The 19,645-nt window shown below is 47.7% G+C and overlaps 1 protein-coding gene across 1 annotated transcript in view; it reads left to right on the forward strand.

Annotated features, from left to right (window-relative positions):
- LOC129715027 (exocyst complex component 6B-like) overlaps positions 1-19,645 on the forward strand; it is a 274,298-nt gene that overhangs the window by 143,698 nt on the left and 110,955 nt on the right. The window contains exon 6 of the mRNA XM_055664851.1: positions 5,234-5,438. Coding sequence (XP_055520826.1) covers positions 5,234-5,438 — 205 coding nt within the window. The remainder of the gene's footprint in view (positions 1-5,233; positions 5,439-19,645) is intronic.

A 19,645-nucleotide genomic window follows, 5' to 3' on the forward strand; every position in this document is an offset into this window, starting at 1 on the left:
AGATTGAGAGGGGATCTTATAGAAACTTACAAAATTCTTAAGGGGTTGGACAGGCTAGATGCAGGAAGATTGTTCCCGATGTTGGGGAAGTCCAGGACAAGGGGTCACAGCTTAAGGATAAGGGGGAAATCCTTTAAAAACGAGATGAGAAGAACTTTTTTCACACAGAGAGTGGTGAATCTCTGGAACTCTCTGCCACAGAGGGTAGTTGAGGCTAGTTCATTGGCTATATTTAAGAGGGAGTTAGATGTGGCCCTTGTGGCTAAAGGGATCAGGGGGTATGGAGAGAAGGCAGGTAAAGGATACTGAGTTGGATGATCAGCCATGATCATATTGAATGGCGGTGCAGGCTCGAAGGGCCGAATGGCCTACTCCTGCACCTAATTTCTATGTTTCTATGTTTCTATGGTCTGTGTTTGTAGAAATATTTCCTGGAACCTGCCTGGCTCCAATATTTAGATTATGCTCCCTGACCCCAAACTCCGCACCCTGTGGAAATAATCTCTCTCTATCCACTTGATCAAATCTCCTTAACATCTCAAAAACTTAAATCAAATCACTTCATAACCTGCACATTTCAGTGGGAGTACAGCCGTTGCGTGCATTAATCATAATTTAACTCTGTGTAGATCAAGTATCATATTGGTTCATTTAGACTTTAGAGATACAGCGTAGAAACAGGCCTTTCGTTCCACCGTGCAGCGCCGACCAGCGATCACCACGTACGGTAAGAACAGTCTGGAATTCATTGCAACAGACGGCTGTGGAAGCCAAGTCAGGGGATATTTTAAATGCAAGGGATAGATAGATTCTTGATCAGTACCGGCTTCAGGGGTTATGGAGAGAAGTGCAGGAGAATGGGGTCAGGAGGGAGAGATAGATCAGCCCCGATTGAATGGTGGATGGAATGGACTTGATGGGCTGAATGGCCTAATTCCCCTCCTATCACATGAATTATCCTACACATTAGGACCAATTTTACAAATCACCAAAACCAATTAACCTACAAACTTGTATGTCTTTGGAGTGTGGGAGGAAACCGGAGAAAACGAATAAGGATAAGGAGTAAGCCGTTTAGAACGGAGACGAGGAAACACTTTTTCTCACAGAGAGTGATGAGTCTGTGGAATTCTCTGCCTCAGAGGGCAGTGGAGGCAGGTCCTCTGGATGCTTTCAAGAGAGAGCTAGAAAGGGCTCTTAAAAATAGCGGAGTCAGGGGATATGGGGAGAAGGCAGGGACGGGGTACTGATTGGGGATGACAATAGACAATAGGTGCAGGAGTAGGCCATTCGGCCCTTCGAGCCTGCACCGCCATACAATGTGATCATGGCTGATCATCCAACTCAGTATCCCGTAACTGCCTTCTCTCCATACCCCCTGATCCCTTTAGCCACAAGGGCCACATCTAACTCCCTCTTAAATATAGCCAATGAACTGGCCGGAACAATTCTGTGGCGGAGAATTCCACAGATTCACCGCTCTCTGTGTGAAAAATGTTTTTCTCATCTCGGTCCTAAAAGACTTCCCCCTTATCCTTAAACTGTGACCCCTTGTTCTGGACTTCCCCAACATCGGGAACAATCTTCCTGCATCTAGCCTGTCCAACCCCTTAAGAATTTTGTAAGTTTCTATAAGATCCCCCCTCAATCTTCTAAATTCTAACGAGTGCTAGCGAATTCTAGCGATTTCTAGCGAAATTGTCCCCGAGTGTATGTGGGATAGTGACAGTGTACGGGACGGGGGATCGCTGGTCGGCGCGGACCCGGTGGTCTGATGGGACTGTTTCTGTGCTGTATCCTGAACTAAACTGAATGTAAACGGAGACAGAAGCCCAGCGTGGCAGGGACATTCATGGCCGGAGCGCTAAACGACACAAGGAGACGGGGGGGGCGTCCGACTTGTTTGGGGAGAACGTGCGCAGTTTCTTTGGCAAGCATCTGCCGTCCACTATTGACCCGACTCCCAATCTGTTGCTGTTTATACCAGTTATGAGGGTCAGTGCTCCGATGTTAATAAGAGCCTTAATCAATAAAGTACTTAACACTGGAGAGGAGACTGCAGCAGAGGATTTAACTCGGATTAATTTCCAATATTGACCTAAAGGACCAACAGTCAGGACCTTGTAAATGCACTGAAAGGCTTTCGTTGCCTGATAGATATAATTTGAGTTAAGCAGCTTTGGATGAAATGTTCGCGGGGAGTTGGTGGGCCGCTAACAGATGGGGAGATAATAACGTTTGCTCCTCGTAATCGCATCGCTGGGCAGTTTGGGACGAGGGACGGGGACAGACTGCGATGGTATAAAAGCCGGGGGTTTGGGGGGAGGGGGGGAGGGAATGTGGGCGTGTGGCGAAGAGGAAGCTTTGCAGAAGATTATCAGTAATGAGTGTAATCCCTGGGATTGTTGCTCAAACTCATCATATCATGCAGAGCTACATGCTTTTAAGTATCTGCAACTGATTTGCCAGTCCGAAAATATAATCCGATGCAGACATTTGGGTTTTTTTCCTGCTCCTTTTCCCTAATCTCTATTTGGATACAAATAATATTATGTAAGGCAAATATATTTGCCCTGTTTGTTTTAATTTAGTTTTGCTTTCAATGTAAAGTTAAGAGCAAGTTTTAAACTTACTGTAGACTGCAGTAAAACACGTTCTTCCCATTTGCTCAACTTGAGTTTCACTTGGTTGTATTTATGTATGGAATTTATCACTTCATTCGACAATAGACAATAGGTGTAGGAGTAGGCCATTCGGCCCTTCGTGCCAGCACCGCCATTCACTGTGATCATGGCTGATCATCCCCAATCAGTATTTAAGAAGGAACTGCAGATGCTGGAAAATCGAAGGTACACAAAAATGCTGGCGAAACTCAGCGGGTGCAGCAGCATCTATGGAGCGAAGGAAATAGGCAACGTTTCGGGCCGAAACGTTGCCTATTTCCTTCGCTCCATAGATGCTGCTGCACCCGCTGAGTTTCGCCAGCATTTTTGTGTACATCCCCAATCAGTACCCCGTTCCTGCCTTCTCCCCAAATCCCCTGACTCCGCTATCTTTAAGAGCCCTATCTAGCTCTCTCTTGAAAGCATCCAGAGAACCTGCCTCCACCGCCCTCTGAGGCAGGGAATTCCACAGACTCACAACTTTTACTCCTCTCACCTTAAACCTGTGTCCTCTGGTTCTCGATTCCCCTACTCTGTGCAAGAGATCCTGAGCGTCGACCCGATCTATTCCTCTCATGATTTTGTACATCTCTATAAGGTTGCTTCTCATCCTCCTGTGCCACAAGGAGTAGAGAAATACTCCCGCACTTTGCGCCTTTGTTTCTCAACCAGCTTCTGCAGTTCCTTCGAAGTGAGGGAAGATAAGCGGAAAAGGAAAATGGGTGAGGGGGGAGATTGGGCTGGGATTTCACATTAGACATCAGCATCTGGACCCTGAATATAAGATGTGCCCTGGGAGATGTTTTGAGGTGACATCTTTCCATTAAGACATTAAGCAGAGCTTCCCTCCAGCCCCTTGGGCAGACATGAAAGATCCGATGCCACTGTTTATAAAACAGAGCCATCCGTTCTCCCGCTCCCTAGACTCTGAACAAATGCCACCGCAATACATTAGCTTTCATTTATTTAATTTAACCCCTATATATCGGCGAGACCAAGCGCCGGCTTGGCGGTCCTTTCGCTGAACACATTCCGCCTAAACCTACCTGATCTCCCGGTTACTCAACACTTCAACTCCCCCTCCCATTCCCAATCTGACCTTCCTGTCCTGGGCCTCCTCCATTGTCAAAGTGAGGCCCAGCGCAAATTGGAGGAACAGCACCTCATATTTCGCTTGGGCAGCTTACACCCCAGCGGGACATGGACATAGACATAGAAAATAGGTGCAGGAGGAGGCCATTCGGCCCTTCGAGCCAGCACCGCCATTCAATGTGATCATGGCTGATCACCCCCAATCAATACCCCGTTCCTGCCTTCTCCCCATATCCCCTGACTCCGCTATGTAGCTCTCTCTTGAAAGTATCCAGAGAACCTGCTTCCACCGTCCTCTGAGGCAGAGAATTCCACAGAATCACCACTCTCTGTGTGAAAAAGTGTTCCTTCATCTCCGTTCTAAATGACTTACTCCTTATTCTTAAACTGTGGCCCCTGGTTCTGGACTCCCCCCAACATCGGGAACATGTTTCCAGCCTCTAGCGTGTCCAAACCCTTAATAGTCTTACCTGACCAGCTGAGTTACTCCAGCACTCTGTGAAACGTCACCTATCCATGTTCTCCAGAGATGCTGCCTGACCCGCTGAGTTACTCCAGCACTCTGTGAAACGTCACCTATCCATGTTCTCCAGAGATGCTGCCTGACCCGCTGAGTGACTCCTGCACTTTGTATCTTTCCTTGGTAAACCAGCATCTGTAATTCCTTGTTTCTATAATTGCCTGGTGGTAGAAGTCTGTTCTGATTCTCATTAGTCAGAGGGTGGTGAATCTGTGGAATTCTTTGCCGCAGAAGGCTGTGGAGGCCAAGTCAGTGGATATATTTAAGGCAGAGATAGATAGATTCTTGATTAGTGCGGGTGTCAGGGGTTATGAAGTTTAAATCTGCTTCAATTGCCTCGGCCAAGATGAGTTTAATACTTTGTAATTAGTTACCAAATAGGGAAAGACCTCAATAGACTGGATGTGGAGAGGATATATCCACTAGTGGGAGAGTCTGGGACCAGAGGCCTTACCCTCAGTATAAAAGAACGTTCCTTTAGAAAGGAGATGAGGAGGAATTTCTTTAGTCAGAGGGTGGTGAATCTGTGGAATTCATTGCCACAGACGGCTGCGGAGGGAAGTCAATGGACATTTTTATGTTGGAGATTAATAGATTCTTGATTACTACGGGTGTCAGGGGTTATGGGGAGAAGGCAGGAGAATGGAGTTGAGAGGGAGAGAGATAGATCAGCCATGATTGAATGGCGAAGTAGACTTGATGGGCCGAATGGCCTAATTCTGCTCTTATCACATGAACATGAACAATGACTAATCAAATTCTATTCTTTCTCCCATCTCCCTCTCCATTCCCTCTCCTTCCATTTCATTTTCACTCTCTTTTTCTTTTGGCCTCCTTTGTTTTTGCCCCCTCCCCGACCACCTCACCCTTCTGCCCACCCCCAATTGCCTCTGTCCCCCTGCCTGCTCCTCTCTGCCTGGCTGCCTGCCGTCGCACTTTTGTCTCCCCCCCAACTCAGGCACTACCCCGCCCTGAAGACGATGGAGTACATGGAGCACACCTTCCTGCCCCGGGTCAACCCCTACCGCTTCTGCAGCATCATGCTGGAGAACATCCCCAGGCTGCGGCAGGAGATCAAGGAGGTGTCCATGTCCGACCTGAAGGACTTCCTGGAGAGCATCCGCAAGCACTCGGACAAGATCGGGGAGACGGCCATGAAGCAGGTGAGGCTCTCTGGGCCGGTGGCACGCACGCGCGCCTAGCACCAGAACCTTCTTGGCAACGAGGGAGGGAGTTAACCTACGAACAGCGTTTGACGGCACTGGGCCTCTACTCGCTGGAGTTCAGAAGAATGAGGGGGGGGGGACCTCATTGAAACTTTCATTTCACTGCACATCTCGTATGTGTATGTGACAAATAAACTTGACTTGACTTAAGAGCCTGTCCCACTTTCACGACCTAATTCACAACCTTTTTTGCTTGTGGACATTTTCAAGTTCAAGGTCAAGTGAGTTTATTGTCTCGTGAACCTGATAGGACAATGGCATTTTTGCTTTACATCAGAACACAGAACATAGTAGGTATTTTGCATAGAAACATAGAAAATAGGTTCAGGAGGAGGCCATTCGGCCCTTCGAGCCAACACCGCCATTCATTGTGATCATGGCTGATCGTCCCCAATCAATAACCCGTGCCTGCCTTCTCCCCATGTCCCTTGACTCCACTAGCCCCTAGAGCTCTATCTAACTCTCTCTTAAATCCATCCAGTGATTTGACCTCCACTGCCCTCTGTGGCAGGGAATTCCACAAATTCATCACGCTAGAAAAAACGTCCCGACCCACTTGATGCCACGAGTGCCTACGACTAGCTTCACGACCAACCTACGACCTACCTACGACCTCGTGACGACCTCGTGACGACCATGCTGCGAGTACGAGTCGAGGGCAAACTCGGTAGAGGTCGTGAATTAGGTGGTGAAAGTGGGACACGCCCTTTACCGAATAGTGAAAGGCCTGGGTAGAGTGGATGTGGAGAGGATTTTTTTTTCCCCTAGTGGGAGAGTCTCGGACCAGGTTCAAGTTGAAGTTCAAGTAAGTTTACTGTCATGTGTCCCTGTATAGGACAATGAAATTCTTGCTTTGCTTCAGCACACAGAACATAGTAGGCATATTACTACAAAACAGATAAATGTGTCCATATACCATGATATAAATATATACACACATGAATAAATAAACTGGTAAAGTGCAAATAACAGAAAGTGGTTATTAATAATCAGAGTTTTGTCCGAGCCAGGTTTAATAGCCTGATGGCTGTGGGGAAGTAGCTATTCCTGAACCTGGTTGTTGCAGTCTTCAGGCTCCTGTACCTTCTACCTGTAGGTAGCAGGGAGATGAGTGTGTGGCCAGGATGGTGTGGGTCCTTGATGATACTGCCAGCCTTTTTGAGGCAGCGACTGCGATAGATCCCCTCGATGGAAGGAAGGTCAGAGCCGATGATGGGCTGGGCAGTGTTTACTACTTTTTGTAGTCTTTTCCTCTCCAGGGCGCTCAAATTGCCGAACCAAGCCACGATGCAACCGGTCAGCATGCTCTCTACTGTGCACCTGTAGAAGTTAGAGAGAGTCTTCCTTGACAAACCGACTCTCCGTAATCTTCTCAGGAATTAGAGGCGCTGATGAGCTTTCTTGATTATTGCATTAGTGTTCTCGGACCAGGAAAGATCTTCAGAGATGTGCACACCCAGGAATTTGAAGCTCTTGACCCTTTCCACCATCGACCCGTTGATATAAATGGGACTGTGGGTCCCCATCCTACTCCTTCCAAAGTCCACAACTAGTTCCTTGGTTTTGCTGGTGTTGAGGGACTGGTTATTGCGCTGGCACCATATGGACAGTTGCTCGATCTCTCTTCTATACTCTGACTCATCACCCATCAGTGATACGCCCCACAACAGTAGTGTCGTCAGCGAACTTGATGATGGAGTTCGCACTGTGACTGGCTACGCAGTCATGAGTATAGAGGGAGTACAGCAAGGGGATGAGCACTCAGCCTTGAGGTGCTCCCGTGCTGATTGTTATCGAGGCTGACACATTTCCACCAATACGAACAGACTGTGGTCACAGAGGTCACAGCCTCAAAATTAAAGTATGTTCATTTAGGAAGGAGATGAGGAGGAATTTCTAGTCAGAGGGTGGTGAATCTGTGGAATTCTTTGCCACAGACGACTGTAGAGGCCTCGTCAAAGGATATTTTTTAGGCAGAGATAGATAGATTCTTGATTAGTACTGGTGTCAGGGGTTATGGGGAGAAGGCAGGAGAGTGAGAAAGATAGATCAGCCATGATTGAATGGCAGTGTAGACTTGATGGGCCGAATGCTAAATGGTTCCATGGTACTTTATTTATCATGTTTACTGAGGTACAATTAAATTAATTTTGGAATACAGTTCAGTACAAGTATCACTATACATAAGCATTTAGATACATCTTAGATCAGCATATCAGATACAGTACAAGTGTACAGCAGTAGAACACACTGAGACAGTATACAGAGTCGCCAGTTTGGGGCCATTTTCTAGTCCCAGTTGTTGTAAGTGCAGGGATCTCGACTTGACCACAAAAGTCTGTTGTTCCCGGGATGGCGGGACTGTCATATGCTGAGAGAATGGAGCGGCTGGGCTTGTACACTCTGTAGATTAGAAGGATGAGAGGGCATCTTATTGTAACATATAAGATTATTAAGGGTTTGGACACGCTAGAGGCAGGAAACATGTTCCCGATGTTGGGGGAAGTCCAGAACCAGGGGCCACACAGTTTAAGAATAAAGGGTAAGCCATTTAGAGGAAACACTTTTTCACAGAGAGTTGTGAATCTGTGGAATTCACTGCCTCAGAGGGTGGTGGAGGCCGGTTCTCTGGATACTTCCAAGAGAGAGCTAGATAGGGCTCTTGAAGATAGCGGAGTCAGGGGATATGGGGAGAAGGCAGGAACGGGGTACTGATTGGGGATGATCAGCCATGATCACATTGAATGGCGGTGCTGGCTCGAAGGGCCGAATGGCCTACTCCTGCACTTATTGTCTATTGTCTATTGTTGTCATGGCAACGTTGCAGGGTCGGCCTGGTCAAGCGTAGCCGTGGTGTCCTCTGCCGCCACTCCACCGCTGAAGGCCGCGTGACTGGCTGATAGCGATTATGTGCAGGCAGATAAGAGATGGCCTCGCCATCATTTCAAGCACAGTCATTGCGGGCCGAAGGGCCCGTTCCTGTGCTCTGTTCTATTTTAAGGGCCACACCTCCTCCTATTTATATGCTCTTTTTGTGTTTTATTTTCAAAAACAGCTGTTGATCTCACATCTGAATTTCCTGGCAGCTCACTTTAGTGTGACCTGTATCATCGTCTGATGCCAAACTCATTGCTTGTGAAAACACTGACATATTTTATTGAGCAACAGCCACCAATTAATTCTGAAACTGTGCTTGAAAAGCAAACAATAACAGCAGATGTTGGAATTCGCAGCGTCCGAGATTCAAACACGGATGGGCCTGGATAGAGTGGATGTGGAGAGGATGTTTCCACTAGTGGGAGAGTCTAGGACCGGAGGTCACAGCCGCAGAATTAAAGGACGTTCCTTTGGGAAGACGAGGGTGAATTTCTTTCATCCGAGGGTGGTGAATCTGTGGAGGTTGTTAGTGGTGGATATTTTTAAGGCAGAGATAGATAGATTCTTCTATTGATTTTTACGGGTGTCAGGGGTTATGCAGAGAATGGGGTTACGGGGCTGTTCCACTGTACGAGCAAATTCCAGAGTTCTCTCGAGTTTGCCCCGATTCGAACTCGGAGAATTACGGTAATGGCCGCTCGTGGGCTCTCGGGGCTCTCGTGGACATTTTTCAACATGTTGAAAAATCTTCACGAGTCTTCACGAGCTTACCGCGTTTCCCGAGTACCTGCCGTTTATGTTACGAGCCGCTAAGAGACGTCCCCGAGCTCCAACGTACCCGCTAGGTACATTCTACATGATTACCACGAGTTTGTTTTTTTTTTAAACACGGGAGAGCTCTTGAATTACCTCGTACAGTGGGACAGCCCCTTTAGGAGGGAGACTCAGCCATGATTGAATGGCAGAGTAGACCTGATGGGCCGAATGGTCTAATTCTGTTCCCATCACTTATGAAACAGCACGAAACAGGCCCTTCGGCTCATCTTGTTCATGCCGACCATGATGCCCCATCTAAGCTAGTCCTATTTGCCTGCTTTTAGCCCATATCCCTTTAAACCTTTCCTGAACATGCACCTGTCTTTTAAATGTTGTTTATAGTACCTGCTCAAACTACTTTAGTTTAGTTTAGAGATACAGCGTAGAAACAGGCCCTTCGGTCTACTAAGTCCACGCCAACCAGCGATCCATACACACTACACTACACACATACACTACACACACCAGGGACAATTTACTTCTTTTACCAAGACAATTAACCTACAAACCTGTACATCTTTGGAGGGTGTGAAGAAACCGAAGATCTCGAAGAAAACCCAGGCAGGTCACCGGGAGAACGTACAAACTCCGTACAGACGGCACCCGTAGTCAGGATCGAACCTAGGATGTGGGTCTCTGGCGCTGTAAGGCAGCAACTCTACCGCTGCGACACCATGCCGCCCTCTGGCAGTTTTGTTCCACATAGCCATCAACCACTGAGTGAAAATGTTGGCTCTCAGGCGTCTAAATCTTTCTCCCTTCATCTTAAACACATGTCCCCTGGTTCTTGATTCCTCTACTCTGGGCAAAAGACTGTGTGCCTTCACCCTATCCACTCCTCCCATGATTGTTCACACTGAAATAAAAAATCTGAATTAAAAACGGAATTCCAGTGAATTCTATTTTCATTTCTTAGTTAATATTGTTTCTTTTGTACAATTGTCAGCTCCTAAGGTGGGCCTTTTTAAACTTTAGACCTCGATGTAGCACAGAAGCAGGGGCTTCGGCCTACCGATTCCACGCAGACCATCAATTACTCTGTACATGGCTACACGATAGGGGCAATTTTACGATTTTGTTTAACTGAAGCCAATTAACCTACGAACCTGTACGCATTTGGAGCGTGAGAGGAAACCGTAGCACCCGGAGAAAACCCACGATGTCACAGTGAGAAAATGCAATCTTTGTAAAGACAGCAGCCGTAGTTACTATCGAACCTGGGTCTCTGGTGCTGTGAGGCAGCAACTCTACCGCTGAGCCACCGTGCCGCCCCAGTTAGGAAATTGCTCCATGTTTAAACCATGGGCAGCACAGTGGCACTGCGGGATAGTCACTGACTTAACAATAGACAACAAACAATAGACAATAGGTGCAGGAGTGGGCCATTCGGCCCTTCGAGCCAGCACCGCCATTCAATGTGATCATGGCTGATCATCCCCAATCAGTACCCCGTTCCTGCCTTCTCCCCATATCCCCTACTCCGCTATCTTTAAGAGCCCTATCTAGCTCTTTCTTGAAAGCATCCAGAGAACTGGCCTCCACCGCCCTCTGAGGCAGAGAATTCCACAGACTCACAACTCTCTGTGTGGAAAAGTGTTTCCTCGTCTCCGTTCTAAATGGCTTACTCCTTATTCTTAAACTGTGGCCCCTGGTTCGATCCGACCTCAGGGGCCGTCGGTGCGGAATTTGCAGGTTTTATCCCCGTGACCTTGTGGGTTTCCTCCCACATCAAAAAGATGTGTGGGTTTGTAGGTTAATTGGCCCGCTGTACGTTGTCGCTGGTGTGGGGGGGGGAGGGAAGCGGGTGTGAAAGTAGGATGACAGGACTAGTGTGAGAGGGTTGGCGGGGAATCGGTGGGGTGAATGGCCTGTCTCCAAAACTAAACAAAACTAAAGGCATTATCCTATTCTGAAAAGACAACATGGGCGCTGAAACATAGAAACATAGAAACATAGAAAATAGGTGAAAGAGGAGGCCATTCGGCCCTTCGAGCCAGCACCGCCATTCATTGTGATCATGGCTGATCGTCCCCTATCAGTAACCCGTGCCTGCCTTCTCCCCATATCCCTTGACTCCACTAGCCCCAAGAGCTCCATCTAACTCTCTCATAAATCCATCCAGTGACTTGGCTTCCACTGCCCTCTGTGGCAGGGAATTCCATAAATTCACAACTCTCTGGGTGAAAAAGTTTTTCTCACCTCAGTCTTAAATGACCTCCCCTTTATTCTAAGACTATGGCCCCTGGTTCTGGACTCGCCTCACATTGGGAACATTTTTCCTGCATCTAGCTTGTCCAGTCCTTTTATAATTTTATATGTTTCTATAAGATCTCCCCTCATCCGTATAAACTGCAGTGAATACAAGCCTAGTCTTTTTAATCTTTCCTCATATGACAGTCCCGCCATCCCAGGGATCAATCTCGTGAACCTACGCTGCACTGCCTCAATCACAGTGGTTGTGGTAGGATGGTTCAGTCGCTTGATAACAGCTGGGAGTACCCAAGCACAACCCCAATTAGCAGGTGTACAGAAATAGTCCTTTCATTCCACAAGTAAGAGGCACCATGTTTTGGCGGCATTTTCATATTCCAGTCCGTGCTCCAGTGGTTCTGATCCAGGCGAGCCCCAGGCTTCTGCGGGGCCTCCAACCGTCGCCTTCCTTGGACGTTTGGATCAACCAGCAAACACGATGTGTTGTAATGTGCACTGTGAAATATTACTAAAAAGTTATACAGGGCCCTAGTGAGACCACACCTGGAGTATTGTGTGCAGTTTTGCCCCCCTAATTTGAGGAAGGACATTCTTGCTATTGAGGGAGTGCAGCGTAGGTTCACAAGGTTAATTCCCGGGATGGCGGGACTGTCATATGTTGAAAGAATGGAGCGGCTGGGCTTGTACACTCTGGCGTTTGGAAGGATGAGAGGGTATCTCATTGAAACATATAATATTATTAAGGGTTTGGAAACGCTAGAGGCAAGAAACATGTTCCCGATGCTGGGGGATTCCAGAATCAGGGGCCACAGTTTAAGAATATGGGGGAAGGCAGTTCGAACGGAGACGAGGAAACACTTTTTCTCACAGAGAGTGGTGAGTCTGTGGAATTCTCAGCCTCAGAGGGCGATGGAGGCCGGTTCCCTGGATTCTTTCAAGAGAGAGCTAGATAGGGCTCTTGAAGATAGCGGAGTCAGGGGATATGGGGAGAAGGCAGAAACGCGGTACTGATTGTGGATGATCAGCCATGATCACATTGAATGGCGGTGCTGGCTCGAAGGGCCGAATGGCCTACTCCTGCACCTATTGTCTATTGTCAAACAGCACACAGGCGGTAGAGTTACTGCCTCACAGCCGCAAAGACCCGTGTTCGATCCTGACTACAGGTGCTGTCTGTACGGAGTTTGTACGATCACCCTGTGACCACGTGGGCTTCCTCCAGGTGCACCGGTTTCCCCCCACATCCCAACGACGTGCAGGTTTGCAGACGAATTGGCTTCTGTGTAGGATAGAACTGGTGTGTGGATGGTTGCTGGTCAGTGCAGTCTCAGGGGGCCGAAGGGCCCATATCCATGCTGTATCTCTAAACAGTTTCAGTTTAGTTTATTGTCACGTGTACCGAGGTACAGTGAAAGCTTTTGTTGCGTGCTGGTCCAGTCATCGGAAAGACAATACATGATTACAATCGAGCCATTTACTGTGTACAGATATATGATGAGATAATAACGTTTAGTGCAAGGTAAAGCCAGCAAGGTCCACTCAAGGATAGTCCGAGGGTCTCCAATGAGGTAGATAGTAGTTCAGCACTGCTCTCTGGTTGTGGTAGGATGGTTCAGTTGCCTGGTAACAGCTGGGAAGAAACTGTCCCTGAATCTGGAGGTGTGAGTTTTCACACTTCTGTACCTACGAAACTGAACTAAAGTTAAATTAAACTAAGTAGGCCGTTCCGCTGGTTGTGTAAGATAGTCTTTAAAATGAGTCATCCATTGAACCCATTCCTCGAATGAATGTCATCACTCCGCAAGTTGTTTACAAGTCGCGGCCCAGTTTCTCGTTGGCTCCGTGTTATCTTCTGTCAGCCTTCAGGCGGATATTCAACATCATGTCAGTTCACGAAAAAAAAAATCCCTCTCATCTTCCCTGAGAACAAGGTCTTTCCGCTTGTTCGGAAGCAAGATGCAGGAAATGAGGAGTTTCTTTTCACGCAAGAGGTGACGGAAAGCAGAAACCGTTTAACCGGTTTGCCCAACAGCTGCTGTAGAGTCATACGGCACGGAAACAGGCCCTTCGGCCCGACTCACCCATGCTGGCCAAGATGCCCCATCCACACCAGTGCCACCTGCCCGCATTTGGCCCATATCCTTCTCAACCTGGTGTAGAGAGGAACTGCAGATGCTGGCGTAAGACGGAGATAGACACAAAGTGCTGGAGTAACTCAACGGGGTCAGGCAGCATCTGTGGAGAGAAAGTCAAACTCAAGTTCTGTAGGTGGGACAAAGGGGAAGCAAAGCCCCATTTTTTTTCTCCACAGATGCTGCCTGACCTGCTGGATCACTCCAGCACGTTGTGTCTATCTCGCTCCAAACCTTTCCAATCCATGCACCTGCCGAAATTGAGAAAACTGCTCGGTTAAGAAGCTGCCGTTGAGACAATGTTGGATTACCTTTGAAAAGTAGGAGGAGGATGCGAACTCAACGCAAATAAGCTAGTTCTGCCCCACATACTCGGGATAATTTACAGAAGCCAATTAACCTGCAAACTCTGCATGTCCTTGGAGTGTGGGAGGAAACCCGGAGCACCAGGAAGATACTAACATGGTCATGGAGAGACGTACAAACCCCGTACAGACAGCGCCCGTGGTCAGGATCGAACTCGGGCCTCTGGAGATCTGAGACAGCACCTCTATCGCCCTGCCACCGTGCCGGACAATCTGGAGAAACGTGATGTTATTCACTTCCTGAGTAAAGATTACGGAGATTCGGTATGCCAAAGAGGACTCACCTGAACTTCTACAGGTGCACAGTAGAGAGCATGCTGACTGCTTGCATCGTGGCTTGGTTCAGCAACTTGAACACCCAGGAGAGGAAAAAAAATGCTGAAAGTTGTGACCACTGCCCAGTCCATCATCAGCCCTCACCTCCCCACCATCGAAGGGATCTATCGCAGTCGCTGCCTCAAAAAGGCTGGCAGCATCATCAAGGACCCACACCATCCTGGCCACACACTCATCTCTCCGCTACCATCGGGAAGAAGGTACAGGAGCCTGAAATCTGGAACATCCAGGTTCAGGAACAGCTACTTCCCCACAGCCATCAGGCTATTAAACACAACTTCAAACAAACTCTGAACGATAACAGCCTTTTGCACTTTATCTGTTTATTTATTGTGCATATATATGGTCTACGGTATATAGACACACTGAACTTTTAACCTGTTCTGTATTATGTTTACATATCCTGTTGTGCTGCAGCAAGCAAGAATTTCATTGTCCTATCTGGGACACATGACAATAAAACTCTCTTGACTTGACTTGACTAACGAATACTAAAGATTTGCCACAAAACGCAATCTCTCCGCATTCCTGTCTTAAATCGGTGACCTCATTCTGAAACTCAATACTTTAGATCCAGATTCCCTTAAGAAGAAACATCTTATCAGCATCAAACCCTTTCAGCATCTTATGCATCAATCAGATCAATTAATCTGTCTTTATACAAAAAGCGTACGGGCCCAAACTTCTCATTCGTTACTCATCAAGCAAGCTTTTATTCCAAGAACCAACTGCGAACATTCCTTGAACTAGCTGACATGAAGGTATTCTCCCCGCTGCGATAAGAGCAGGACGATCATGACTGCACCAACCCCCGGGTGGAATTTCACGCAGAGTGCAACAAGGCTTCCACCCTTTTGTAGTTTGTTCCTCACGGAATAAAGGTCGACATTCCATTCCTCGTCCCGGCTCCTCGCCCTCTCCACTCGCCAGCTACCTGTGTTACATCTGCAATCTCGATCTTGAACGGGGACCTGAGCTGCAGGGAGAGGTTGAGCAGGCTGGGACTCTATTCCATGGAGCGCAGGAGGATGAGGGGTGATCCTTTAGAGGTGTACAAAATCATGAGAGGAATAGATCGGGTAGGTCTTGCCAAGAGTTGGGGAATCAAAAACCGAAGGACGTAGGTTTAGACAGAACCGTCAATAGACAATAGACAATAGGTGCAGGAGTAGGCCATTCGGCCCTTCGAGCCAGCACCGCCATTCAATGTGATCATGGCTGATCATCCCCAATCAGTACCCAGTTCCTGCCTTCTCCCCATATCCCCTGACTCCGCTATCTTTAAGAGCCCTATCTAGCTCTCTCTTGACAGCATCCAGAGAACCGGCCTCCACCGCCCTCTGAGGCAGAGAATTCCACAGAATTCCAATTCCATTGGTTTAAGGTGAGGGGGCAAGATTAAAGAGGAACCTAAGGAGCAGTTTTTTCCTCACAGAAGGTGTTGGGTATATTGAAAGAGCTTGATTTAATTTAGTTTCGAGATGCAGCACGGAAACAGGCCCGTCGGCCCACCGAGTCCGCTCTGACCAGCGATCCCCGCACACTAACACTATCCGACACACACTAGGGACAATTTATAATGTTACCATGCCAATTAGCCAACAAACCTGCACGTCTTTGGAGTGTGGGGAGGAAACCAGAGCACCCGGAGAAAACCCACTGAGAACGTACAAACTCCGTACAGACAGTACCCGTAGTCAGGTTCGAACCTGGGTCTCTGCCGCTGTAAGGCAGCAACTCTACCGCTGCGCCACCGTGCCACCCTGCAAGACGAAGTTGAGGCAGGTCCTATATTAATGGTTCAATAATGCTTTTATTGTCATTGACATCGAAAAGGCATTTGAACAGGTACATGGATTGGAAAAGCTGAAGCTGAGAGGGCTATGGGCCAAATGGAACGAAGGGCCTGTTTCCACGGGGTATGACTGACAACATTGCTGAGTACCACGTCATTCATAATCTCTCACCATTCACAAATCCACAGATATACAGTATCATATAAACCGATGACGGAGTAACGAAATACCGTGGCTCATGTTTCACATGCTGTGACTTTTCCAGGCACATTAATGCAACAACACAGTAATTAAATACAGTATTCAATAATCAATTCATGTAATGGCCAATTCAACCAATGGCCAAGAACACACACCCACGCCTCTACTTCCTTAGAAGCCTCGGGAAGTATCCTCAACACTGGGACTCCACAAGGCTGCGTTCTCAGCCCCCATCTTTACCCCTTGTAAACCCACCACTGTGCAGCCGGGTACAAATCTAATTCAATTTACAAATTCACAGACGACACCACCATTGTGGGCCGGATATCAAATGATGATGAGACAGAGTACAGGGAGGAGATCGAGAACCTCGTGTCCTGGTGTCCAGACAACAACCTTTCTCTCAACGTCAGCAAGACAAAGGAGATAGTGATGGACGTCAGGAAGTGAAGCGGTTCACACACCCCAGTCTGCATTGACGGTGCTGAAGTGGAGATGGTTGAAAGCTTCACATTCCCAGGAGTCAATATCACCAACAACTTCTCCTGGACCACCCATACTGAAGCAACGACCAAGAAAGCACACCAACGCCTCTACTCCCTTACAAGGCTTAGAGAGTTTGGCATGTCCCCTACAACTCTCACCAACTTCTACAGATGCGCCGCAGGAAGCATTTTATCGGGATGCATCACAGCACGGTTTGGGAACAGCTCCATCCAAGGCCGCAAGAAATTGCAGCGAATTGTGGACGCAGCCCAGACCATCACACAAACCAACCTCCCTTCCGTTGACTCCATCTACACCTCACGCTGCCTCGGCAAGGCCAGCAGCATCATCAAGGACCAGTCTCACCCCCGGCCACTCCCTCTTCTCCCCTCCCCCATCAGGCTAAAGATACAGAAATGTGAAAACGCACACCTCCAGATTCAGGGATTTTTTTTACCCAGGTGTTATCAGGCAACTGAACCATCCCACCTCCAACTGGAGTGCGATCCAGACCTCCCATGTACGTCGATGTAGACCTTCGGACTATCTTTAATCGGACTTTACTGAATTTGTCATTCCTCCTGCTTAAAGAAGAGTCAAGAGAGTTTTATTGTCATGTGTCCCAGATAGGACAATGAAATTATTGCTTGCTCCAGTACAACAGAATGTAAAGATAATACAAAACAGGAGAGAAAGGTTAAGAAGAAGATAAAGGTTCAGTGTGTCTATATACCAAAGACCATATATATAAAGAATAAATAAACAGATAAAGTGCAATAGTAATAATAGACTATTAATGTTCAGATTTTTGTTTGATGTTGTGTTTAATGGCCGTGGGGAAGCAGCTATTCCTGAACCTGGATGTTCCAGATTTCAGGCTCCTGTACCTTCTTCCCGATGGCAGCGGAGAAATGAGTGAGTGGCCAGGATGGTGTGGGTCTTTGATGATGTTGGCAGCCTTTTTGAGGCAGCGACTCCGATAGAGTATTCTGTATCGATACGCTACCACTATTTGATGCAACAGGGACAATTTACCATTCTTTTAGACAAAGCGAATTAACCTGCAAACCTCTGCACGTCTTTGGAGTGTGGGAGGAATGGTCAGACTCATCATGCAACGGTGAAAGCAACAGGTGTCCTAAACTTTCTGAGGCGCAACTTTCATCATTGTTCAACTTCTGTCAAGGAGAAGCTATACTTCACCCTCGTTAGACCTCATTTGGACTACGCAGTTGCAGCATGGGACCCATACACAAATAAAAACATTTCTTCCATCGAACGTGTCCAAAGACAGGCAGCTCGATTTGTTACTAACACCTATGAGAGAGAAGCGAGTGTCACCAAACTTCTGAATTCTCTGGGGTGGAACCCTCTCCAAGACACACGTGAAGCTCACCGTTTGACCTGTTTTTACAAAATGTTAAATGGTCAGCTCGACATAGACTACAAGACCTACACCAAACCCAAACCAATTAGGAGCAGACGAGGGCATTCGATCCAATTTGTGATCCCAGCTACAAAGACAGATGTGTACAGCAATTCGTTCTTCCCACGCACAATTAAAGCATGGAATAATCTCCACCCTACTATAGTTACCCAACCAGATGCAACTACATTTAAAGTAGCTCTTTCTTCCCAATAACCCTTTCTGGCTTAAGTCCTCCCTCCACCACCTCCAGTTTAAATTCCATTTGGAATATTTTGGAGGACCAAGAAACCCAGAACCATGAGGAATCCGGAGCACCCAGAGAAAACCTACGCAGGTCACGGGGAGAAGGTACAAACTCCGTACAGACGGCAGCCGTAGTAGTCGGGATGGAACCCGGGTCTCCGGCGCTGTGAGGCAGCAACTCTACCGCTGCGCTATCATGCCGCTCTCGGTCTTACCAGCTACTCACCCTGTCTACACACCAACTAGCCGTGTTACATCTGCTAAACCTCTGTCCTGCAAGTACTGAATGCAGAAACAAGGCAGCCACATATGTTGGTTTACAAAAACAAAACACCACAAATTGCTGGAGCAACTCAGCGGGTCAGGCAGCATCTCCGGAGAACGTTGGCAGGTGGCGTCTTGAGTCTTATTCTGACTGATTGTAGTGGGGTGGGGGTGGGTGGGGGGAAGGGAGAAGAGAGCAGGGGCAGGCTAGCTGGATACAGGTGAGGACTGGGGGTTGATTGGCAAATGGTTGGACAAAGGGATGAACAGATGGAAGGTGTGAGAGACAAAAGGATGAAGAGTAGCAAATTGTGAAGCTAGAGGAATAGAAACATAGATCCATTGAAAATAGGTGCAGGAGGAGGCCATTCGGCCCTCCGAGCCAGAACCGCCATTTATTGTGATCATTGCTGATCGTCCCCAATCAATAACCCGTGCCTGCTTTCTCCCCATATCCCTTGACTCCACTAGCCCCTCGAGCTCTATCTAACTCTCTCTTAAATCCATCCAGTGATTTGGCCTCCACTGCCCTCTGTGGCAGGGAATTCCATTAATTCACAACTCTCTGGGTGATCTCAGTCTTAAATAGCTCCCCTTTATTCTAAGACTGAAATCCATCCAGGGGCAAAATGGGGAGAAGGGGATTTGGTTGCCTCCACAATGTTCATACCTCTGGGGTGTAAGCTACCTAGGGAATTCCCTCCAGTTGCGCTGGGTCTCACTCAGTGGAAGAGGCAAGGACTCTCTGGTTGGCAACTGGGAGATCCACGTTTTTGAAACTGTTTTTTTTCAGATTCTTATACCTGGTCACAGTCCCTTCGCAATACCAAGATGTCCATCCCCTTTATTCTCTCTGATAGATCCATTTACCTGTTCAAGTAGAGATAGTGTTGTAGTAGAAATCCTCTGGTCGTTCCATATACACAACACCCTCTGAATGAAAAAGTACAGGCGGTTTCATTCAGCACTTACCGAGGTACCTTTTTGT

Source organism: Leucoraja erinacea, chromosome 48, assembly GCF_028641065.1.
Source record: "Leucoraja erinacea ecotype New England chromosome 48, Leri_hhj_1, whole genome shotgun sequence".
NCBI lineage: Eukaryota > Metazoa > Chordata > Chondrichthyes > Rajiformes > Rajidae > Leucoraja > Leucoraja erinaceus.